Here is a 25307-nt window from a genome sequence, read left to right on the forward strand (position 1 = left end):
CTCTCTAGAAAGTAAAAACAAATCTCAGGATTTGCCAGTAACAAAAATGGCGGCGCGTGAGCTATTACCTATAGGGGGAGCCAATGTAAGATCACGTGGGAAACGTCAGTGAGGTCTTTGCAAGTACGCAGTTTGAACGGTTTGGTTGTCGTGACAGTGCTGTGTTGGTGGGAGTGGTTGTGCGGAGCCGAGAGCAGGTAATGGGGTACAGGGTGGTGTGGGTACACTATAGGGGGAGGTGGGATGCCTAGCACTGTGCGCCATTAGGCCTGAGCAGCCCCACACACTCGCTTTGTTTCTGAATCCCAGCTGTGTACGGGGCTGCTGCCTACGATGACTCTATCGCCATTCGAGGCCTGCCTTGTGTTTTCTGTAAGGGTCTGTTCCTAAATTACTACATTCGTCTGCCAGTGTGGTGACTGGGGAATTGTTATTGGCACTGCCATAGTTTGGGGTGTGACCACCACACCCTATCAGAGCTAGAAGAAGGGACAATGGGGTTCTAAGCAGGCTTAGGCCTCCCAATGATAAACATTGCAACAGGCACTGTGTATTGGAGTTCACCAATCCTTAGGCTGCCCATACATTTTTTTTTTTTTTTTTTTTAACCTTTTTAGATTAACCAAAACCATATAATATGAGGTCAAACCTAAACACTTTCAATTTCTACGCAATCGGACAGGCCTTTCCACTACATAGTTGATGGTAAATCTAAATAAAAAAAATTGTATAATGTATGGTCCGCTTTAGGCCTGAAATGTGCTGGGTGGTTAGCCCCCGTGCCTCACATCCTGCATTTTTATGATCCTGAAAGGGACCAGTGCACCGGTGTTCTGCTAAAAACTCCATCTTGCCAAATTCTCCAACGACGTTACTTCCGGAGAGCGTACACCAGGAAGAATTGGAGATTTCCACCACTTGGTGTTTTCACAGAACATCAGCAGCCTATACACTCCCGTAGATGCGATAATTAGTGCAGATTGTTTGTCCGCCCACTAGTTGTCGCTGCTTTGGAGGCGGCCATGTTTTTTGTTGCTAGCGGTTGGACTAACAATCTGCACTAATTCTAGCATCTACCGGCGTGTAAATGCTGCCAATGTTCTATGAAAACACCAAGTGGTCCAAATCGCCAATTATTCCTGGCATACACTTACCGGAAATAATGTCATTGGAGTTTTTGGCAGAACACCGGCCGGCCCTGCCACCTTCATCCTATCAAAGTCAATGAGGGGCTGAAAGACAGTATCAAGTGGTACTTCTGTTTAGGGCAGTATGCATTCAGGGACATATAGTATGCCTCCTGAATATCTTCTTTAGCAAGGAACATATATTCCACAGCAATAATTATGCTACCAAAATTAGTGAGTGATGTAAATGCATTGCTCCTGTTTCTTCTTGCTGGAGGCTGCCATTTTGCTGAAGCCCAGATCCCTTGTAGTAAATCACAGGGGAATTAAACTAATCAAACTAATGGTTTCAAAAAACAGTAATCCCGAAATTCCAGGAAAGTAACTGTCACATTTGCTTGTGTCTTCAAACTGTCAAACCATCAAATGGCTGGTGTCATAACTGATCACGTGCAGCATCATGGCAGTTGCAGATAAAACACAAGCCTCTTCTGTTGTAAAGTATAGAAGGGTTTAATTCTGCTTTAGGCTTCTTTCACATGGTCCACCTCCGTTGGCGGATCCGTGCTGCTCAGCAGGGGATTGATACACTGATACCCGCTGAGCAGGAAGGTGACAGCTCCCTCTCCGCTCTGTGTGCGGAGAGGGAGGCGTCGGAGCCCCGCTGCTCTCTATGGGGAATTGGATAAGAACGGACCGCCTGTCTTCTCTCATCCAATCCCCTGGACGGATGGAAAATAGGGTTTCCATCCATCCTGATTTCACGGACAGGATCGGATGCGGATGGCAGCGGGTGTCAGTGGACATGTCTCCGCTGACATCCACTGCCCCATAGGGATGCATGGAGGATCCGATCAGATCCGCCTAAAAGACTGACAGGCGGATCTGATCGGAGTACTCGTGTGAAAGGACTCTAAGGCCCCTTTCACACGAGCGGACCGTTCAGATCCCCCTGTCCATTTTTTTGGCGGATCTGAATGGACGCCCATGCATCTTTATGGGGCATCGGATGTCAGCGGAGACATGTCCGCTGACATCCGATCCGTCAAATCTGGACGGATGGAAACCCTATTTTCCATCCGTCGATCGGATGAGAATGGACAGACGGTCTGTTCTCATCCAATTCCCCCATAGAGACCAGCGGGGACCTGACAGCTGTCTCCGCACACAGCGCAGAGACAGAGCTGCCATCCGCCTGCTCAGCGGGGGATCGGCAAATCGATTCCCCGCTTAGAAAAATGGAGTCCGCCGACGGCTTGCTAGGTGTGAAAGGGGCCTTAAGCTGTCAGCAGATCGGCCTCTACAAATTTAGCAAGTGTCTAAAAGTGGTGACAAATGGAGAGCAACTGAGCATGTGCAGAGCAGGGTGATATGGTGTATTACTGGATTTTAAACAGTATGGGCACTTTTTAATGTTTTACATTGTTACATCTGAAAAAGGAGCCAGCCTGAAGTGAATCTAGTAGAGCCAGCCTGAAGTGATCTAGCAGGACTTAATATTCTGACTAAAGTTCCACTTTAAGTGTGCAAAATAATATTGCTAAAATGTATTTCAAAGGCTCCAAACTCTCCATATGTGCTGTCTATACAGAGCTCCACTAGCCTTTAAACACAGTCCCGGCCCTTACAGTTGAGGAATTTGAGGTCTCCACCATTTGGCCCCTTTCACATGGCGGGTTCTGTTGTGCTCACCGGGGTTCGATCTGCTGAGCAGGCGGATGACAGGTCTGTCTCCGCTTACTTTGCAGAGACGGAGCTGTCAGAGCCCCACTCTCCTCTATGGGAGAGTGGATGAGACCGGACCGCCTGTCCATTTTTATCCGATGCTCCAGACGGATGGAAGATGGGGTTTCCATCTGTCCGGATAGCAGTAGGTATCAGCAGAGATATCTGTCTCCACTGATATCCGCTGCTCCATAGGGCTGCATGGAGCATCCGATCAGGTCCACCTGAAAAACTGACAGGTGGACCGGATCGGAAAGCCCATGTGAAAGGGGCCTTACTGACCACTTGGCTCTGACTACTTGAGATTTGATTCAAGTCAAAGCCTATCAACACAGCAGGCTTGAGTTCTGTGGAGCCCCAAAGGCTATTTAAAGGTTACTTATGCTGGCCATACACTATAAAATTGTTCAAACTCGTTTTCAAAAAACGAACACTCAGCCGTGAGAGCAGACGATCGTGCCACCATGTAATGACCGAATTTTGATCGATAAATTGTTCAATGGACACACATCAATCAGTTTTTCATTCATTTTGTCACATATGCCTAGTGCGAACAGTTTGGTTGGGAAACCCATTAACCTTTCAATTTATCGTTAGTTTGGCAGAATTTTCCAAACTGTTCAATTTTTCAGCTCTGGAAAGTTAAAACCGATTTTTCTATTTTTGCCCCTTAACTGGACAAAAAAACAAATGAATGGAGGGACCGAATGACAGATCTTCAAACAATTTTTTTGGCTAGTGTATGGCCATTAATAGCACTGTTCTGAATACACTTAATTCATACTGTTAGTTATATACACTTAGTGATATAAACCCTTTATTAGGTCCAAACTTGTATGACATGATGAATCTTCTTTATTAAAACTGCCTATTTTATTCTCTGGCGGTGGGGCTTGGGCTGCTCACTCCCCGTCTGTTTCTGGGTGTCTCTTTAGCTAGGCAGCTGCTAGGAGACGCCCTCCCAGCCAGTGCTGTATGTGTTCATTGACAAAGGGCCCACAAAGCTACAGGTCTGCTCCCTCCTCCCAACAGTGTAATCAACAGCAGACCTCAGTAGCCTACTCTACAACCTGGAAAAAGGGGGAAGCTACACAAACCGTCCTGTAGCTGGCAACAGTGACAAGAACTCGCAGCTGTATACAGCATGGGAACAGAAAGGGACTAGGGTGATATTTACCCTAATGCAGAGGATGCAGGAAGGAATAAAAAAGGCTAAGATAGCATTAAGTAGCACTTCAAAATAGAACTAAAGGTAAAACTTCCCCCCCCCCCCCCTAATTTGAATACCGAAAGGGAGGGTTATAACCCCTGTCTGTTTTTTTTCTTTGCCACCTCCCCCACTGGGAGGAATTTCCTTCATTTTTCCCATAGACAAAACAAAGTGAGAGGAAACCCTTCCAAAGTGAGGGAATCGAAAATCACTAGTGTCCCTATTGGAAGATTTTCCCTTGCTCCCTGTTCTGGATGCAACCCAAATGTTTGGACTCTTTACGTTAACTTTTGGTGATAATGGCAAACGGGACGAAAGGGAGATTCATTCTGTCCAATCGGGGGCTCAGACAACAATAAGGCAAGTGGTCATATCCTCTTAATAGAATAAATTCAGTTCCTCTAAACTTTCCTCATAGCTGAGCTCCTCCATGCCTCTGATCAGTTTGGTTGCCCTTCTGTGCACTTTCTCCAATTCCCGAATATTCTTTTTATGAACTGGTTCCCAAAACTGAACTGCATATTCCAGATGAGGTCTTACTAATTTGTACAGGGGCAAAATGATCTCTCCTGGAGTCCTCTCAATACGAGAGAGGAATTTGCTTGCTTTGGAAACCATAGCTTGACATTGCATGCTATTAAGCTTATGATCTACCAAAAAACCCAGATCCTTCTCCACCATTGATTTTCCCCCTAGTGTGTATGATGCATGCATATTCTTCGCCCCCAAGTGCATAACTTTACATTTATCAACATTAAACCTCATTTGCCACATAGTTGCCCAATTATCCACTTGTCGCGAAATCACGTACTTGTAAGTGGTTGTACCACCCTGGTATTTTCTTACAGGGCGGACAGTCCTCTTTCACATAAAAGCGGTCCCAGTGGCGGATTCGCCACGAGATCAACTTTATGGGTGGCAGGAAAGATAACGCTGCTTCCCGGCCAATTTCCTCACTTTCCGGAGCTGTCGGTAGTGGGGAAAACGATCCGGTCCGTCCATGACCCAGGCAGGAAGTCAAGTGGGAGCCATAAACTCTATGGTCTTGGAGTACCAAAGCAACGTCATACATCGCCCTCCGAATGGCCTTAAAGCGGTAGTATACTCATTTTCTGTACTTTGCACAATATAAATCATATTTGTCCGTATGCCATCATTAACCTTTTCTCCTGCCTGTCACGTCTGCCGTTCTCTTTATATTTCGTTCGGGTCAATGACGTCACCCGCACATGCTCATTTTACCCTGATTTTCTGGCAAGCTAATGATGCTCTTGGAATAATGCAGGGTCCATGCCGGGGCTGCGTCATTTCCTCTGCTGGACGTCAGCCCCGGTGCTCATGCGAGACTCAGAGAGAGGTGAGCAATTGTGCAGAAGGGCGATAGTGGCTGTCAAAAATGGTTATGAACCCAAAACGAGGCTTGGTTTCGGCGTCTACTGCGCATGCGCGGGATTTACGAACACTACACATAATGTGGGCGGAAATACTGCAATGCTCAGCAGACGGAAACCACAGCAAGGATGGCGGCGCACAACACAAGAAAATACAGACAGGAACGGAAGAAATTACAATTGTAAGGAAAATGTGTAATTGATTACATGCTATTTGATTGCAAATGACATGTTACTGTCTTAGATTGGATTTACGGATATCGAAGTGCTGAGTATACTACCGTTTTAAAGGCATGCACAAGTCGCGCCCACATGTAAACGGTGTTAAAACCTCACGTAAGGTATCGCAGTGATCATTGGAGCGAGAGCAATAATTCTAGCCCTAGACCCCCTCTAACTATATTACAAACCACTGCTGAATTGTGAAAGTGATGCCCACATCCCTGTGAGTCTGGAATACATGCACACAAGCCCCCCTCTGATGGGATTTTTTAGGGCATGAATCAAAACCAGTTAAATACAAATTTTTAAGACCTGTATCTTAGAAGAAGGTGTCAATGTATAATCAAAAAAAAAAAAAAAAATGCGGTTGTGATACAAATTGTTGTACAAACGTATCCACAATCCACTGTAATGATATACATCCACCGCAACTTTTTTTTTCTTCAGGGGTATAAGGTTACATGGTGCATTAACCACTTAAGCCCCGGAGGATTTGGCTGCTCAAAGACCAGGGCTTTTTTTGCGATTCGGCACTGCGTGACTTTAACGGACAATTGCGCGGTCGTGCGACGCTGTACCCAAATGAAATTGACGTCCTTTTTTTTTTTTTTCCCCCACAAACAGAGCTTTCTCTTGGTGGTATTTGATCACCTGTGCGATTTTTTTATTTATTTTATTTATTTTTTACTTTTTGCGCTATAAACATAAAGGGTGACAATTTTGAAAAAATAACAATATTTTTCACTTTTTTTTTTATATGAAATTCTCAAAAAAAAATGTAAAAAAACATTTTAGGCCAACTTGTTTTCTGCTACATATTTTTGGTAAAAAAAAATTGCAATAAGCGTATTTTGGTTTGCGCAAAGTTATTGCGCTTACTAACTACGGGAAAGATTTGTAATTTTTTATTTTTTTTTTTAACTAGTAATGGCGGCGATCTGCGATATTTATTTTTTTTTTTTTTTGCGGGACTGCGACATTGCAGCGGATAGATCGGACCCCTGACTGACATTTTTGACACTTTTAGGGGTACATTACTACAGTAATCAGTGCTATAAATATGCACTGTTACTGTAAAAATGACACTGGCAGGGAAGGGGTTAACTTTATTAGTGATCAAGAGGTTAAGAACATCCCTAGGGGCGTGATTCTAACTGTCAAGGGGCGTGGCTTGTGATGTAACCACAGAGACATACGATCCTACATAGCAGGATCGTATAGTCTCTGCAGTTACACCAGGGAGAATGACAGGTGGCTGTGTTTACATCAGCCGCCTGCCTTTCTACCTCTCCAGCGGGAGATAGCGGGTGGCCGGCGGACATTGGAGCCGCCGGTCACTCGCACGGGGATGCCCGGGTAACGAGCTGGGGCGGGTGCGTGCCTCCTGCGGTGTGCGCTTGCCCCCTAGAGGCTCGTGGGCGAGCGACGTACTGATATGTCACTTTTCCCAGGAGGGGCTGACCGCCGCAGTATATGTACTTGCGGCGGTCGACAAGTGGTTAATTCTGTTCTATAAAAAAGATGATGTAATCAGGTTCAAAGTACAATCCATATATTACATCAAACTAAGTAGGTTTATCTTGTCTATTCATACTGGCCGGTTAGAGCCATACAACAATAGAGAATAACCGCATGAATAAAAACATGTAGAATTGGTTGTTTTGCTGCAGCCTATAGCTTTTATTTGATTATACATTGTCACGTTCTTCTAAGATACGTGTAATAAAATTTGTAATTGGCTAGTTTTGATTCCTGCCCTAAAAAATCCCATCAGAGGGGGTTCATGTTCTGTGCATGTATTCCTCTAACTCCAAACTGGTAACTTTAAGACCTTTTTATTGTCGCCTATGGAGATATTTTTAAGTACCAATGTTTGTCGCCATTCTACGAGCGTGCGCAATTTGAAGCATGACATGTTGGGTATCTATTTACTCAGCGTAACATTTTTTTTTTCACATTCTAGAAAAAAAATTGGCTAACTTTATGGTTTTCTTTTTTTTAATTCCAAAAATTATATTTTTTTCAATTTTTTTGTGTGACAAAAGTATTGCAACAATCTCCATTTTGTTCTCTATGGTCTCTGTTTTAAAAAAAAAAAAAAAATGTTTGGGGGTTCGAAGTAATTTTCTAGCAAAAAAATACTGTTTTTTAACTACTAAACAAGAAATGGTTAAAGCACCCCATCCCTCGGTGCTTACGCGCCAAAGAAAATGCATACTAAACTTGCGCCTGCAAATGTAAACTGTTCAAATCACACGTGTGATATCACCGCGATTGTTAGAGCGAAAGCAATAATTCAAGTGCAAGACCTCCTCTGTAAATCTAAACGGCAATCGTTAAATTTTTAAAGGGTAACCCTAAATTATGCTTTGCTGCCAGCCCCTCTTTCAAGCTCCCATCCTGCACTGTATATATGTGTTTGTAAGAAAAGAAGCCTCAATACTTTTTTTGTGAAGTATCTTCAGGCCGGTCACGTGACTCCTGGTTGCTCTGCTACTACAATCCAGGGCTACAGCAGGAGCCGCGCTCTCCCTCTTGACATCAGCCGGGAGTCGCGTGACCACCAAGCTAGCCGCTCAGCCCCTCCCGGTTTAACCCTTGATCGGAGCGGCCAGGAGTCACATGACCGGCCTGAAGATACAGCACAAAAAGGTAGATGCTTTTGTTTCTATCAAACACTTATACAGTGCAGGATGGGAGCTTAAAATAGAGAGGCTGGCAGTGGGGCGGACAGCCTCCCGAGCTGACAGGCAGGGATGGGAGGGGACAGAGTGGAGACACAGCGGATGACGGAGGCATGCAGGGAGACCACTGTGAGCAGGGGTCATTAGCCATGATCATCATCGTGGTTAGCACACAGAGGGGGACACAGGAAGTGACAGGATCAGCCATGTTTTTTTTGTTTTTTTTTTTTTGTTTCCAGAGGGGTAACTGCCACTTTAAGTATTGTAGTTTGTTGCCATTCCAGAATTGTGCGCATTTTTAAAGCCTCACATGTTGGGTATCTATTTACTCATAACATCATCTTTTTCACATTACACAAAAAAAAAATGGGCTAACCTCACTGTTGTGTGTTTGTTGGAAAAAAATACACTCGAATAAAAAATAAAAAAAACAAATTGCGTTTGACAGACCGCTGCACAAATAGTGTGACCTAAAATATTGCAACTACCACCATTTTATTCTCTAGGGTCTCTGCTAAAGTGTTTTGGGGTTTCGAAGTAATTTTCCAGCAAGAAAACTTACTAAATTTAGTTAACTAGATTTTAACTTGAAAACCAGGCTTATTTCTGAGATTTGTGGTTAAACGGTGCATTAGGCCCCTTTCACACACTCCATCCGTCGGACGGACTCCGTTTTTCTCAGCGGGGGATCCATCCGCCGATCCCCCGCTGAGCAGGAGAATGACAGCTGTTCTCCGCACTGTGTGCGAAGACACGGCTGTCAGAGCCCCATACATCTCTAGGGGGGAATCGGATGGGAACAGACCGTCGTCACTGGGCGGCACAGTGGTGTAGTGGTTAGCACTTTCACCTAGCAGCGAGAGGGTAGCTAGTTCGAATCCCAACCACGACACTACCTGCCTGGAGTTTGCATGTTCTCCCTGTGCCTGCGTGGGTTTCCTCAGGGTACTCCGGTTTTCTCCCACACTCCAAAGACATGCTGGTAGGTTAATTGGATCCTGTATAAAATTGGCCCTACTGTGTATGTATGTATGTATGTATGTATGTATGTAAGTTAGGGACCTTAGATTGTACACTCCTTGAGGGCAGGGACTGATGTGAATGTGTAATGTATATGTAAAAGTGCTGCGTAAATTGACAGCGCTATATAAGTACCTGAAATAAATAAAATAAAAATAAATGTGATCTGATCCGCTGGACCGATTTGACTGATTGGATCGGATGTCAGCGGACCATTCAGATCCGCCAAAAAAACTGACAGGAGCACCTGAACGGTCCGCCTGTGTGAAAGAGCCCTTAAGGTTGGCTTGTAAATTGGAGACCTCATGTGAGGACGTTATTCCACTGCATAGCTTTGTGTCATTTGCAAAGACTGAAATGGTACTTTTAATCCCAGATCCTATATCAGTTATAAGGATAATAAAAAAATAAGGGTCCCAATGCTGAACCTTGGGGTACACCACTGATCACCTTAGACCACTCAGGGCAAGAATCTTAATACGGTCTTTTAGCCAGTTTTCTATCCATTGCAAACTGATCTTTCCAGGCCTGTATACTTTTACCTTACACATTAGCTGTGTGTGGGGAACTGTGTCAACGATTTTGCAAAATCCAAGTATACCATGTCCACGGCCACCCCTCTCTCCCAAGGTTTTACTTACCACCTCATAAAAATCAGATTTGTCTGACAACTTCTGTCTTTCAGGAGTCCATGCTGTCTGTTGCTTAAACTATTTTTTTTCTAGCAAGAACTCATCTGTGGTCTTTTAAATAACTCTCCAGTATCTTCCCAACCTATAGTTAAACTGACAGGTCTATAGTTACTTGGTAAAGACTTTAATCCCTTATTAAATATAGGCACCACATTGGCCCTACGCCAATCCAGTGGTACTATCCAATCAAAGAGTCCTTAAAAATTAGAAACAATGGCTTTGAAACAGAGCTCAATTATTTTAGGATCTGTGGGTGTATGCCATCTGTTCAGGTGCTTTATTCTCCTTTTTATTCTGTCTTAATATTTCTGGACCATATCCATTTTGAGCTATAGTGGTTCATTTGGGGCTTTAATACCACACCCATTATGAACAAGGCCCCTCCATGACCTTGTATACACAGTGCTGAAGAAGGTGTTTAAAAAATGTGCATTCTCTTTGTCCCCAGTCACCCATTCTAGATTATCTTGTACAGGGCCTACGTGTTCAAACCTGACCTTATTACTAATATTATATTTGAATATTTTTTTGTGGTTTGTCCTATCTTTTGCAATCTGTCGTTTTGATTTCCTTTTTACATATGCTGTTCTATTCTTTGTAACATTTAAACGATAGTGTTCCTTCATTTTTATATTTTTTAAAAGCTCTTTTTTTAGTGATGGCCTTTCCAACTTTGGCCTGTGAGCCACATAGGTTTTTATATTTATTACCGCCTACACAGACACTTTTCTTTCCTCCAATTTCAAAACCTGTTGTGCTACAATAATCTATTAGTGCCAGTTCTTCAGTTGTTTGGAACTTTAATTTAGCTTTAAGAAATTCCTATGAACTGTAAAGAGAGCACCAATAATACTAGTCTAGTCATTTTCAATATACTGTAGTCTCTTGTATGTTTCAGTACTTGCCCTGGTTACTTTACTTTATGCAAATTGACAGTTACACCAATTAGAGGCAGGGCCGGCCCTACCATGGGTCCCGCTGGGTCCATTGGACCCAGGCAAAACTTTAAAAGGGGCAACAAATTGACACCCAAGATTTTTATGCAGTATTTTTTTGTCATCAGTTTGCGGCGCGTTTACAGGCGGCATTTCCCCATCTCATGCTGCCACCTGTAGTGCAATGAGTATGAGGAGGCGGAGCGTCTCCTCCTGGGAGCTTTCCTCGCGTGATTGTGGTGTGCGCAATGACGTCAAACATCAGCGCACTCCATCTTTCGCAGGGCAGGCTGGTTCTTCTAGGACGGTGCTTGCGGCAGACATAGTAGTGACAGAACTGAGGACAGACAGTAGGTGTTTGGTGGACCGGTCTGGTGGTGAGTTATGGAAGAAGAAAACAGTATATATAATTTCTAATTTTTTTTTTTTTTGGGGGGGGGGGGGGGGGCAACATTTTAATCTTGGACCCAGGCAGCACTATGTATTGCGCCAGCCCTGATTAGAAGCCATAAAAAATCTAGTATTTTTTCTTTTTGTTTGTTTTAGACATGGCAGCTGACACTTCTGTGGGGATGTATGCAAAAGTCATGGAGAATCAGTTGATGCAGACTGCCAAGATGATGGAAGAACAGCTGGATGCTCAGTTGGAAAAGCTAGATAAGTTAGATGACGATGAGATGGAGAAGCTAAAGGAAAAGCGACTAGAAGCTTTAAAGAAGGCCCAGCAGCAAAAACAGGTACTCGACTTTGACTATACAGGAACTAGCCCTCCGTGCATGGGAATCCTTTGTCATTTAGTTAATGTTTAGTTGTACAAATATCTCAATTTACAAACATACGGTCACGATTCCAAATAAGTTGGGATGCTGTGTAAAATTTACACTAAAACAGAATGCAGTGATTTTGCAAATATAATAAACCAGTATTTTATTCCAAAAGTCACTGTGAACATAGTTCACTGTGCCATCCAGAAATACAAGGTAAAGCCCTATCATACAAAGAAGCCATATTTGAACCTTATCCGGAAACGCTGCCATCTTCTCTGGGCCAAAGCTCATTTAAAATGGTCTGTTGCAAAGTTGAAAACTGTTCTGTGGTCAGAACCTAAAAATGTTACTGCTTCATTAAAGCAATATAATATGCTTTTGTAAGGTTGCTATTTTTATGCGTCCTGTCCATGTTGATTACCATGTTGATCCTGCTTGTGCCCATACTGTGAGTAAACGGACAATGCTAGCATGGCTGCCGATCCATGCTAGCATGGTCGATTTCAGTTTACGCCTTGTCATTCCGCTGTTAATACAGGCATGCTGTGCAAGAGCACAGCATGCCTGTGTCTTGCGTAGTCTGTAGAAAGGCACTCCTCCACAGATAACAGCTACTTTAAACATTTGTTTACTGGGCCATAGCCAAATGACGGCTACAGCGTGGTCAGCTTATTCTGGAAGGGCGTATAATGACCACTGTGCAAATACCGTGTGACATAAAATATTGCAACGACTGCCGTTTTATTCTCTAGGGTCTCTGCTAAAAAATATATAATGTTTGGGTGTTCTAAGTAATTTTCTAGCAAAAAATACAAATTTTTACTTTTAAGCAACAAGTGTCAGAAAAAGGCTTAGTCTTTAAGAGGACCTAATTTACAGACGGAAGTTCATTCCTCTTAGACCCCGTTCACACTGGGGCGACCTGGCCGCCTGACAGGTCGTCGTAGGTCGCCTGCCATAGAGAAGCTGTGGACCCGTTCTAATAGGAGCAACACAAGTCGCTCCGATTTAGAAAAAGGGTCCGGAGCTTCTTTGGGGCGACCTGCATTGACTTCAATGTTATGAAGTCCGTGCCGGCCGCTCCGAGGTCGCGGTGCGAGCTGCACCGCGACCTGTGAGGTCGCCCCGGTAAGTCGGATCGCCCCATCTAAAAGAACGAAATGATACATTGTGTTAATATGGCAATGTCGATAAACATTTGAGGCTCTTCTACTTTTTTTATTTATTTTTTTTTTTTAGATTAGTCGTGCAGCTCTAACAGTGTGTGAGAATAAACTTGGTAATAAAGACAATTTTTATGGGGGAGAAATCTTCATTTTTGCAAAGAATTGTGGGAAAAAAATTACAACTTAAAAAACTCACCAAGCCTCTTACTAAATACCTTGGAATGCCTACTTTCCAAAAAGGGGTAATTTGGGAGGTATTCTTTCCTGGCTTGTTGGTGTCTCAAGAAATAAGTTGGGCCCCTTTCACACTGGTGATCCGATCCGCCTGTCAGTTTTTCAGGCGGACCTGATCGTATGCTCCATGCATCCCTATGGGGCAGCGGGTGTCAGCAGAGACAAGACCGTCTTTAAGGTCCGGTTCACACTTATGCGATGCGGGAAGGCTGCGAATCCGCAGCCTGTTCCCCCATCGCACACGCACCCCCGGCAGTTCACACTGCCATATGCGATACGCTGGGGGTGTCAATGTAATCTTAATGGCACCCCCAGTTTGATCGCATATCGCAGTGCTATCTTGCAGTTTGCACAGGATCGGATCGCACAACTGTGAACCGCTGTGCGATCCGATCCTGATGCGGCTGCCAAAAAGGGTCCTGTGCGAGTTTGGTGCGGGTGCGAATTTAGCCATACAAAGTTTATGGCTAAACTCGCACCACACAGCCGATCGCATGTAATGAAGGAGCAGTGCGCTCCGACATTACATGCGAACCCCGCACTCGCATAAGTGTGAACCGGGGCTAAAGCAAAACCTAAACCCATTGATTAACTCTTTTCCAAAACAATTACGTTTAGGGAAGCCTTGAATTATAACGGTCATAGTTGCTTGTGCTCTCAACCAAACTGTGACACCATCAAATAACTGATCCACATGTGCTTCCTTAGCTTTATGTTGCATACTGATACAGCTTGGGGCTTATTTATTGTATATACCTTTGTACTTCAGGAATGGATGTCCAAAGGGCATGGTGAATACAGAGAAATACCCAGTGAGAGAGATTTCTTCCAAGAAGTGAAAGAAAGTAAAAATGTTGTCTGTCACTTTTACAAGGACTCTACGTTCAGGTATTGTACAGAGATTACTGCTGATGTACTCAATGTGCATGTAGATTTACTTATATTTTATTTTTTTATACTAGTAATGGCAGTGATCAGTGACTTTTAAAGCAGGAGTGCGATATTGCAGCGGATTATCGAAAACCAAGGGGTTTATTTACTGAAGCTAGAGCTGTAAATATTCACAATTTCTGCAGAGAAACCTATCTGCTAACCTCAGCTTGTTTAATTATGCTTTTAGTAATAAAACCTGGAAGCTGATTGGTTTCTCTGCAGAATTGTGACTAATTTTGCCCTCTCTTGCTTTAGTACTGAGACTGCGGGAACCAGTTACATAATACATTGAACAGTGCTAAAAATATGCACAGTCACTGTACTAATGACACTGGCTGGGAAGTGATTAAATATCTAGGGTGATTAAAGGGTGGGGTGTGCCTAGTCAGTTTTTATTTTTGTTTTAATTTTATTTTTTACAGTATGTGCTGCTTTTACTTGGAAGAGATGGATTTTAGTTCTTGCCCCTCCGTGTTTAGGCAGTGCTCTGTTCTGAAACTCTGGTCGGGTCCCGGCCACATAGTGCCTGGCACCCTCAGATCAGCTCCTGCTGTGAATAATCAGAGCAGAAGCAGCCTGCCTACGCACTCCCTGCAGGCGTAATTATGGGCATTTTCTGACAAACATTTGTATTTGTTTGATTGAACTTGTCTAATAAAACTTTTATGTGCAGCAATCCCTTTTGACTTTTTCTTTATATATGGCCCTATGGGACGGCTTGATTGCTCTGCACTAATTGACGGCTGAGTGCTGTTCACTCTCATTGATATAGATATAGATAGATAGATAGATAGATAGATAGATAGATAGATAGATCTATTATACATACTATACACCCTGTTCCAAATTCGTATGCAAATGTCTTTCTCATTTACCTAAACAATTGAAGTAAATTAAAAAGTCAGCATAATTCACATGTTATTAACTATTAAGAGTACAATTCATATTTTATTGAACAAACCTAATAACAGTATTTTTTTTTATTTTTAAAGATATAAACTTACAATGCACTGTTCCAAATTATTATGCACCGTCGGTTTTAAAACACTTTGTAGGTTGTAAAGAACTGAAAATTGTCATTTGTTGTGTTTGCAGCAAATTTACTGAAATCAAAAGCTATTTCAATCAAACTTTTATAACAACATTTTAACTTTTTAAACATTTTAACCGGTCACGTTACATTTTAACATGGGACCCCTTATTTGATAGCAGCTTTGCATCCATTGAACTTGAGTTTTTGGACATTTTCTGCTTGAATTTGTTTGCAAGATGTCAGAATAGCCTCCTAGAGCTGCTGTTTGGATGTAAACTACCTCCTACCCTCCTAGATCTTTTGCTTGAGGATGCTCCAAAGGTTCTCAATAGGATTGAGGTCAGGGGAGGATGGAGGCCACACCTTGACTTTCTCTCCCCATAGCAGCCATTAATGCAGAGGTATTCTTTGCAGCATGAGATGGTGCATTGTCATGCATAAAGATGATTTTATTACGGAAAGCATAGTTCTTCCTTCTGTACCAGGTAAGAAAGTGGTCAGTCAGAAACTCCACATACTTTGCAGAGTTCATCTTTACACCTTTGGGGATCCTAAAGGGGCTGACGGCTCTCTTCCCATGATTCCAGCCCAAAACATGACTTCACCACTGCCTTGCTGACGTCGCAGCCTTGTTGGAACAGGGTCCACCGACCATCCAGGGTTTGCACGGCACTCATCAATGAACAGGACTGTTTGGAAATTAGTCTTCATTTATTTTTCTGCCCAATGCAGCCGTTTCTGCTTGTGAGCATTGGTTAGTGGTGGCCGAATAGTAGGTTTAGGCACAGTTACAAGACTCTGGAGGACTCTACACCTTGATGTCCGTGGAACTCCAGAGGCACCAGCAGTTCAATATCTGTTTGCTGCTATGTAATGGTATCTTAGCAGCTGCTCTCTTGATCCGATGCATGGATGTGGCAGAAATCTTCCTCAATGTGCCTTTATCTGTACGAACCCGTCTGTGCTCTGAATCAGCCACAAATCTCTTAATAGTGCGATGATCACGCTTTTTGTGAAATATCTGTTTTCATACCTCATCCAAGGTATTAAACTATTTCACTCTTTTCAGCAGCAGAGAGATCCTTTTTCTTCCCCATATTGCATGAAAATGGTGCTCTGCTTAACAATGTGGAACACCCTTTAGTAGTTTTTCCTTAAACTGGGCTCACCTGGCTATTTATCAGATGTCCGAAATTTTCAGTGATTAAAAGAGCCCTGAGACACAATGCCATCCAGGCGTTAAACTGAAAACAAAATATTTAACCACTTTACCACCGGAGGATTTTGCTGTCTTACGTCCAGGCCACTTTTTGCAATTCGGCACTGTGCGACTTTAACAATTGCGCGGTGCAATGCCGTACCCAAACGAAATTTACGTCCTTTTTTCCCACAAACAGAGCTTTCTTTTGGTGGTATTTGATCACCTGTATTTTTTTTTTTTTTTTTTTTTTTTTTTTTGTGCTATAAACAAAAAAAGAGCGACAATTTTGAAATAATAACAATATTTTTCCCTTTTTTTTTATATGAAATTCCCCCCAAATAAAAATGTAAAAATCAGAATTTTTATCATTCTAGGCCAATTTGTTTTCTGCTACATATTTTTGGTGAAAAAAATGGCAATAAGCGTATTTTGATTGGTTTGCGCAAAAGTTATTGCATTTACTAACTTGGGGAAAGATTTTTGTCTTTTTTTTTTTTTCTCGGGACTGCGGCGGACAGATCGGACCCTTGACTGATATTTCTGACACTTTTGGGGGTACCAGTGACATCACTACAGTAATCAGTGCTATACATATGCACTGTTACTGTAAAAATGACACTGGCAGGGAAGGGGTTAATTTTTATTGGTGATCAAGGGGTTAATGTATGCCTGGTGCTTACTAACGTGTGTGGGGGGAGGTGACTGAGTGACACAGGGACAGATCGCAGGTTCAGCTTTGCTGAATCCTGCAATCTGACCCTTCCTGTCACTTAGGAGATCCGCCCGCTTTGTTTACACAAGCGGCCGGATCTCCACACTCGATTCCCCGACGACCGGGGAAGAGCGGCGGTGATCACCGCCGTTCCTCCCCTGGCCCTACTCCCGCTGTGACTGAATACAGCGGGAGCGAGCCTCCAGCAGTGTGCGCGCGTCGCCGAGAGAGGGGTATGTCTGGCGACGTAGGTCTGCTCACTGAGCCTCTACTGCGGCAAAGTGGCGCGATAACGTCTGACGACATAGACCTACGTCGCCAGACGTTATCGCGCCACTTTGCCGCAGTAGAGGCTCAGTGAGCAGCGGTAAAGTGGTTTATCTTTGTGAGACTTAAATAGAATTTGCATAATAATTTGGAACAGTGTGTGTGTGTGTGTGTGTGTGTGTGTGTGTATGTATATATGTATGTATATATATATATATATATATATATATATATATATATATATATATATATATATATATATATATATATATATATATATATATATATATATATATATATATATATATATATAATGTGTGTGTGTGTATGTATGTATGTATGTATGTATGTATGTATATATATATATATATATATATATATATGTATGTATGTATATTGCGCACAGCTGCCGCCCTGTAGCAGTAGAACTGCTATTGGGCGATCAGCAAGTGGTTAACAAGGACACACTGATGCATAAGTCCCTTAGTGGCCCTTTTGAAACAAGCTGATTGCAACTAGCATAATATTGTGCAAACTGTTACTTTACAAATAATGCTATCTGTGTTTTATTTAGAGTATAAATGGATATAATTTTAGAATTGATACTTTGGTATTATACTTTGATGATTTTTTTTTTTTCCCTTGTAAACAGATGTAAAGTACTGGACAAGCATCTTGCATTGCTGGCTAAGAAACACGTTGAAACCAAGTTCTTGAAACTGAATGTGGAGAAAGCTCCGTTCCTGTGTGAGAGACTGCGTATAAAAGTCATCCCAACTCTTGCCCTGGTAAAAGATGGGAAGACCAGAGATTATGTGGTTGGTTTTACTGATTTAGGGAATACAGATGAATTCACCACAGAGACTTTAGAGTGGAGACTCGGCTGTGGTGATATTATTAACTACAGGTAATTTACTTGTTTTGTTTTCTTCAAATAATACGCTTGATATTTCATATGGTTATAGTGCTTTTTTAACCCCTATTGCCTGAAGGTAAAACAAATCTTGAACCCCATTTTGTAAATTTGGCATGTGTCAGTAAAACTGTACATTTCACAACTACTTGGTGTATCCAGGTAAAATACTTGTTTTTTTGTTTCAGGATAAATTGGGTTGCCTTTTGGTGGTAAATGGTAATAGGGTGGTTTTGATTTAAATCATTTTTAAAGGGCAACTGTCATCTGTCCCTCAGCGGCTCCTCCTCTAACCTGCTGTTGATTTACTTTAATGGGAAGGCTGGTGATGTGGCAGTGACATAACAAGGTGAGGGTCATGGCGGCAGCAGGTGAGTGGATGCCAGCTAACAGGCGCTGCCATGATGGATCTGAAATGACAGGGGCTCTCTAAATGTAAGGACTCATTCTTTCTGGTAGTTCGTGTGACTGTATGAATGCAGTGCATGTTATCTCAGCTTGCAGAACTTGGGATTCATTGAATAAGTTTACCAAAAATTTAATTATTGCAAAAAATACAGCCTCGTGCTACATAACTAAGCTTAATAAACTAAATTATTAATATTTCTTATAGAAAACACTATTTTGGATATATTTTTTACTGCAAAAGTATTTTATTAAAATTTGACAAAATGGTATTTTATTATTCAAAGGAAAACTAGCCTAGGTATCCAAGAGGAAGTTTTCATTTAACCTCACTTTGCATTCATAGAGGTCAATGTGTGTTTGTGGTAGACCCCAGGTATAAACAGGCAATCCTCATTTCCTCCTGTGAAAACATGCTCAGGTTTAAATACTGCAAATGGTAATAAGTGTAATGATAAAATCAGATCGGAACATGGTACACAAGTTTAAAAAAAAAAAAAAAAAAAACCCTCTGTACCTTTCCATTTGATAGGGAAAAGGTAAGGTCAAATCTGGTAAGGCCTTGTACATATGGGCTCATATTTGTGCCTCCGCGAAGTAGCTGCAACATACAGCTGTCCATATTAATGAATAATTGTATGTGGGAATATGTCATGCATGAAAACTTGTGCAGAGATCTCATCTTGGAACACTTTTGCGTATTCCTGGATTTACACCCATGTGTGAGATTTTGTATCTGTTAAGTAAATCTCCTTTCAATTGCTTAACTCTATTAAATAGTTTGCCTTTGTTAAATTGGAGAAGCATATTTTTTTTATTTTTATATTTTTTTTTTTAAGTGACAGCAGCTGCAGGGGAGAGAATTGAGGATCCCCTGACCACTGTCATGGGAAGTGGGGGGAGGGTGAGAAGAGAATGAGCTTGAATATGTCGCACCCTATATACGTGTTCCAAAGGTGAACTTATCCTTTCATATGATAAGGCCTGATTATTGTACTTTAGAGTCCTTTCACACGATCGCTCCGATCAGATCCGCCTGTCAGTTTGTTTTTTTTTTTTTTTTTTTTTTGCGGATCTGATCGGATGCTCCATGCATCCCTATAGGGCAGCGGATGTCAGCGGAGACATGTCCGCTGCCATCCGCATCCGATCCTGTCCGTGAAATCCGGACAACCCTATTCTCCATCCGTCCAGCGGATCGAATCGGATGAGAACTGACAGGCGGTCCGCTCTCATCCGATTCCCCCATAGGGGTGCATGGGGCTCTGACACCTCCCTCTCCGCACACAGAGCGGAGAGGGAGCTGTCACCTTCCTGCTGACACCTTCCTGCTGAGCGGGGGATCTGTGTTTACGATCCCCTGCTGAGCAGCATGGATCCACCTACGGAGGCGGACCGTGTGAAAGGACCCTTAGGCTTATTTCACCTCCGTTTTTAGAATACAGTATATCAGAACACTGCCATCAAGTGGAGATGTATTGGAAAGACTATTGCTAAACACTGCATAACTTTTTCTGTTCAGACTCTGTGTACATTTAACCTAGTTTGGTCAGCGTTGGTTTAAAATGGCTATTGTAGATGAGAAGTATAGTCCTCCTTTTTTTTTTTTTTTTTTTTTTTTTTTTGGCACACAAAAAAATGGCAGTGTTAAATGTTTTTAATGCAATGATACAAAAGGTTATTGCGTTCAATGAGCACAACATGCAGAGAAAACAAACGCACACAAACAGGTTGGACTGGGTGGACCTGTGACTTTTCCAACCGTATCTACTAAATGGGGAACAGTTTTATTGCATACAAATTTTTTTTACTTTTCTGGAAGGGGAATTTTCTTTATTGTACATCACAGTACACAGATCATCTTCATATCCATGAAAGGGTTATGTTGCCACCTTCAGGTGATCGTACACTGACAAAAAAGACAGGAAATCCCCTCCTAGTCATGGTGACTCCCGCTTAGGCATGCCTTCAGTTTTTTGCTAGTGTCTTTGGTGATGGCTGTATCTGTGCAGCTCTCTGCACAAAAATTACTTCTCATCACTTCCAGCTGGGATTAGGAGACTGGCTTTTCAATCATCTTGCCTACGGTTTTTCTACACTCTGGACACACAGACAGTCTGTAACATTGCCATTGGACTCTGTGGAATGATATACTGCCTTGGAGGCTGGTAGGGTCCAGGGCAGTGATCCTCAGCTGCAGAGTCGAATTCCTGAGGGCCCTTTGTGGCAAAGCCCACTGCAAGGTGTAAAGATCGGACCCCCTTGGGTCCTGCAGCAGGAATGGTAAGTGTGTCCTGAAGTAGCCCTGCTGGTAGCAGCACGGGGCTCTAGCACACCCCACCCAATCTTGTGGTGGGGGCAGTGGCAGAAAATTCTCCTCTTGGGGTAACCAGCACACTGGTTCTTACTGCCAGTGTCGCTCTTATTGAATTGCCTTTCAGCAGGCCATGTCTCGCTGATGGCAGAGACGAGGGGATGTAGGGGTTGAGGAGTTCCATGCCTCATGCTTCCATATTTTATTTATTTTTTTTTCTCCACAAAAAAAATCCACCCCCCTTTCAAACTCTCGGTTATCTCCTATCCTGTTCCAGAGGATAAAGATTTTCTTGGTTTCTACCTGCCTGAACTTCATGGTTTCAAAACCAAACGCTGATGTAGCCCCATCTTGGATCTTAAGAGACTTAACGTTTTTAAGGGTACAGAAGTTCAGGATGTAATTTGTCCGGTCAGTGATGGCCTCCCTCTCACATTCCAATTTTTTCACGTTGCCAAAGGTTTCTACCATTTGCGGTTAAAGACCACCACTTCCATTTAACACCCTGCCATTTGGCCTGTCTACGGCTCCCAGTGTCCACCAAGATCTGGTTTCCTGGGCTCGTATGTGTGTCTCACATGATGCACACTCCATCCATCTCCAGAAGTCTGTCTTTTCTGGGCCTGTTCTGGACAATGTCAGGAGAGCGTAATCGTCCATCTGGATAAATGTCTTAATCAAAAGGACTTGCTCAAAACTCTAACCAGTCCCTTGATTTGCTTTTGCATGAGGGTTCTGGGGAAGATAGTTGCTTCCTTTTCAGGCGGTTCCATTTTCTCAGTTTAGTTCCTGGTCCCTCAAACCTTGGTGGCATGGGACAGGAGGGCATAGTTTTTGGTTTCCCCATTGTCGTTAAACCTCAGCACAACAATGTATCTAGAGGGTTTTCACCATCCAAGTATGTAATTGGCACTTGACGTCCCTGATTCTGTCCGATTCCAGGTCGCCAGCAGCGTTCTATGCAAGTCCTTCTGAATGTTTGCTTTTTAATTCAATGTATATGATGTGCCTCAATAAACCTACTATACAATGATCCCACTTATGGGCTCTGTTTGAGCTTCCAGCTGGATACTGTTGTGGTTCACCTGTGGTTCACTTCTTCCATTGGCATCCAGAGTTGATCTTGGCATATTACGTGTAAGGCTCATGTGCTACTGTAGTGGTAGCAACAACATTTTGTGAGTTTTCAATCTCTCTGGTGGTGGCGGTGTCTCCCGAGTGATCCATTAATGTATCTTCGTGGGTGGATTTGATATACATGATCGTCTTTTTGGACTTCAATTTCTATAACGGTTTACAGACATTAATTGTTGCTAGTGCGCTACACTTTTTGTTTTTATAGATGTTTCATGCTGGTTTGGTATACCACATTTTAGCTGCATATTTTTAACACAGCGCAGCTTATTTTATTATCTATTACAATGTTATTGGCTGTATTCTGGCTTCCCCCTGCCTTTGTACAAGGCGCTTTTGAGTGTGTTTCACCGGTTAAGACTCCATTGACTCCCTGGGACCTCAACTTAGTACTGGTTTCTTGACTGCTGCTATTCAATAGTTGGATTACCTCGGTTTCCTGAGGCTCCAAAAAAGGATCATGCAGCTTCCAAATCTACCATATTTTGATGGACCAGTCAGCTTATTTCTCAAGGTTATGGCTTAAAAGGAAAAATTGCACCCATCTTTACCTCCTGGAATATTCGTCATTAAGCTTTGGTAGCTTAAGCCTTTTTTTTTTTTTAAAGCAGCTACCTGGTCTTCGGTCTATACATTTTATGAAGTATTCCCAAGTGGATGTTTGCGCCACAGAGGCTATCTTTAGTCGATGTGTTTTGCAGGCTGCAGCATGAGGTAATAACCTATTCTGGTTTGGTTGTTTGGGCCAGTTGACTTGTTGCCCTCATTTTATATTCATTGCCTTGGGACATCCCTATCATCATGTATGTATGTATATATGTGTGTGTGTATATGTATATGTATGTATATGTATATATATATTAGTACAGACCAAAAGTTTGGACACCCCTCATTAAAGAGTTTTTTTTTTCTTTATTTTCATGACTATGAAAATTGTAGAGTCACACTTCAAGAGGTTGTCGCCTGAAATGGTCTTCCAACAGTCTTGAAGGAGTTCCCAGAGATGCTTTAGCACTTGTTGGCCCTTTTGCCTTCACTCTGCGGTCCAGCTCACCCCACACCATCTCAATTGGGTTCATGTCCGGTGACAGAGGCCAGGTCATCTGGCGCAGCACCCCATCACTCTCCTTCTTGGTCAAATAGCCCTTACACAGCCTGGAGGTGTGTTTGGGGTCATTGTCCTGTTGAAAAATAAATGATGGTCCAACTAAACGCAAACCGGATGGAATAGATGCTGTGGTAGCCATGCTGGTTCAGTATGCCTTCAATTTTGAATAAATCCCCAACAGTGTCACCAGCAAAGCACCCCCATACCATCACACCTCCTCCTCCATGCTTCACAGTGGGAACCAGTCATGTAGAGTACATCCGTTCACCTTTTCTGCGTCGCACAAAGACACGGTGGTTGGAACCAAAGATCTCAAATTTGGACTCATCAGACCAAAAGCACAGATTTCCACTGGTCTAATGTCCATTCCTTGTGTTCTTTAGCCCAAACAAGTCTCTTCTGCTTGTTGCCTTTCTTTAGCAGTGGTTTCCTAGCAGATATTCTACCATGAAGGCCTGATTCACACAGTCTCCTCTTAACAGTTGTTCTAGAGATGTGTCTGCTGCTAGAACTCCGTGTGCCATTGACCTGGTCTCCAATCTGAGCTGTTAACCTGCGATTTCTGAGGCTGGTGACTCGGATGAACTTATCCTCCGCAGCAAAGGTGACTCTTGGTCTTCCTTTCCTGGGGAGGTCTGCATGTGAGCCAGTTTCTTTGTAGCGCTTGATGGTTTTTGTGACTGCACTTGGGGACACTTTCAAAGTTTTCCCAATTTTTCAGACTGACTTTCATTTCTTAAAGTAATGATGGCCACTCATTTTCCTGTACTTGGCTGCTTTTTTTTTGCCATAATACAAATTCTAACAGTCTATTCAGTAGGACTATCAGCTGTGTATCCACCTGACTTCTGCACAACACAACTGATGGTCCCAACCCCATTTATAAGGCAAGAAATCACACTTATTAAACCTGACAGGGCACACCTGTGAAGTGAAAACCATTTCAGGCGACTACCTCTTGAAGTGTGACTCTACAATTTTTATAGTCATGAAAATAAGAAAACTCTTTGAATGAGAAGGTGTCCAAACTTTTGTTCTGTAGTGTGTGTATGTGTGTGTATATGGTATATATGTATATGTATGTGTGTGTGTGTGTGTGTATATATATATATATATATATATATATATATATATATATAAATAATTTATTTATTCTATGCTCCTGAGTTGTAACACATTCCAATACACAATAATGCATATGCCATGCAAAGTGGTACAGGTCCAATTTTGGTTGTGTTCTGGTGTGTTCGCTTCATTTAAATAAATGGTGGGTGTCTTTTATGCATTGCATGTTCATTCAACAAATATATTTGAGTGGGCCCTTGGCCTGCTAGATGTTTGCTCTAATAATTGTCCATTTTCTGCTTCACAGATTTATAACAAATAGGATTTGCTTTTCTTCTATTTTTTATTTTTAGTGGAAATCTAATGGATCCTCCATTTAAAAGTCAGAAGAAATGTGGCACCCAATTCACAAAACTGGAGAAGAAAACTATACGAGGAAAGATGTATGATTCTGACTCTGATGATGACTAGGTTGTTGAAATCCCTGACTGCGCCTTCCCAGCAATGATTATCCCCATCACTGGGATTTTAGAAGCACTCATCTCTGTTTTTTCAGACTTCATCTGCTTTGTAAATGTAACATTTCTTTGAGAACAGCACTTGAAAACACATTGAAAATTTGTTCTAAACTGACTACGATCCTTCAGTGTAAAACATATTTTTTTTTTTTTGTTTTATACAGCCAACAGAGACATTTTATGTATGACAGCTAAAATGTGCCCTGCATTGGACATGATTACACTCTTTCATGGCCGGAGCACGGGAGGTTGTTGGGGGAGAGGAGGATCTAGTAAGTAAAAGTGCTCCCACACCCCCCCCCCCCGACTAAACAAGCGTCTTACCCTTGCAGTGTAGGCACAACCCCATACAAGGGAGAAATTTTACGTTTGCCGAAGTGGGGCTTTAAATGTCAGCAAAGCACCTGGAAAGCAGACCCTTTCTGAGCTGGGCTACTATCTGATAGTACTATTCATCAAACACAGGTTTTAAACCTGGACTTGGGGAATATCTGTTGACCCGAGTAACCAGTCAGATTCTTCATTGACTTT

At 42.5% G+C, this 25307-nt stretch overlaps 1 protein-coding gene across 1 annotated transcript; it reads left to right on the top strand.

Annotated features, from left to right (window-relative positions):
• Positions 1-79: 79 nt before the first annotated feature.
• TXNDC9 (thioredoxin domain containing 9) lies at positions 80-24752 on the top strand. Its single transcript, XM_082246558.1, has 5 exons — positions 80-197; positions 11553-11743; positions 13943-14061; positions 17972-18226; positions 24612-24752. The coding sequence occupies exons 2-5, from the start codon at positions 11555-11557 to the stop codon at positions 24727-24729; spliced, it is 681 nt and encodes a 226-aa protein (XP_082102684.1). The 5' UTR covers positions 80-197; positions 11553-11554; the 3' UTR covers positions 24730-24752.
• Positions 24753-25307: the final 555 nt, after the last annotated feature.

The sequence above is a fragment of the Pelophylax lessonae genome (genome assembly GCF_965119305.1).
Source record: "Pelophylax lessonae genome assembly, chromosome: 2".
Taxonomy (NCBI): domain Eukaryota; kingdom Metazoa; phylum Chordata; class Amphibia; order Anura; family Ranidae; genus Pelophylax; species Pelophylax lessonae.

Coding starts and splice junctions, on each gene's coding strand:
- TXNDC9 (XM_082246558.1), top strand. CDS start 11,555: ATGGCAGCTGACACTTCTGTGGGGATGTATGCAAAAGTCATGGAGAAT. Junction 11,744..13,942: donor AGGCCCAGCAGCAAAAACAG/GTACTCGACTTT, acceptor TTTGTACTTCAG/GAATGGATGTCCAAAGGGCA. Junction 18,227..24,611: donor GGTGATATTATTAACTACAG/GTAATTTACTTG, acceptor TTTTATTTTTAG/TGGAAATCTAATGGATCCTC.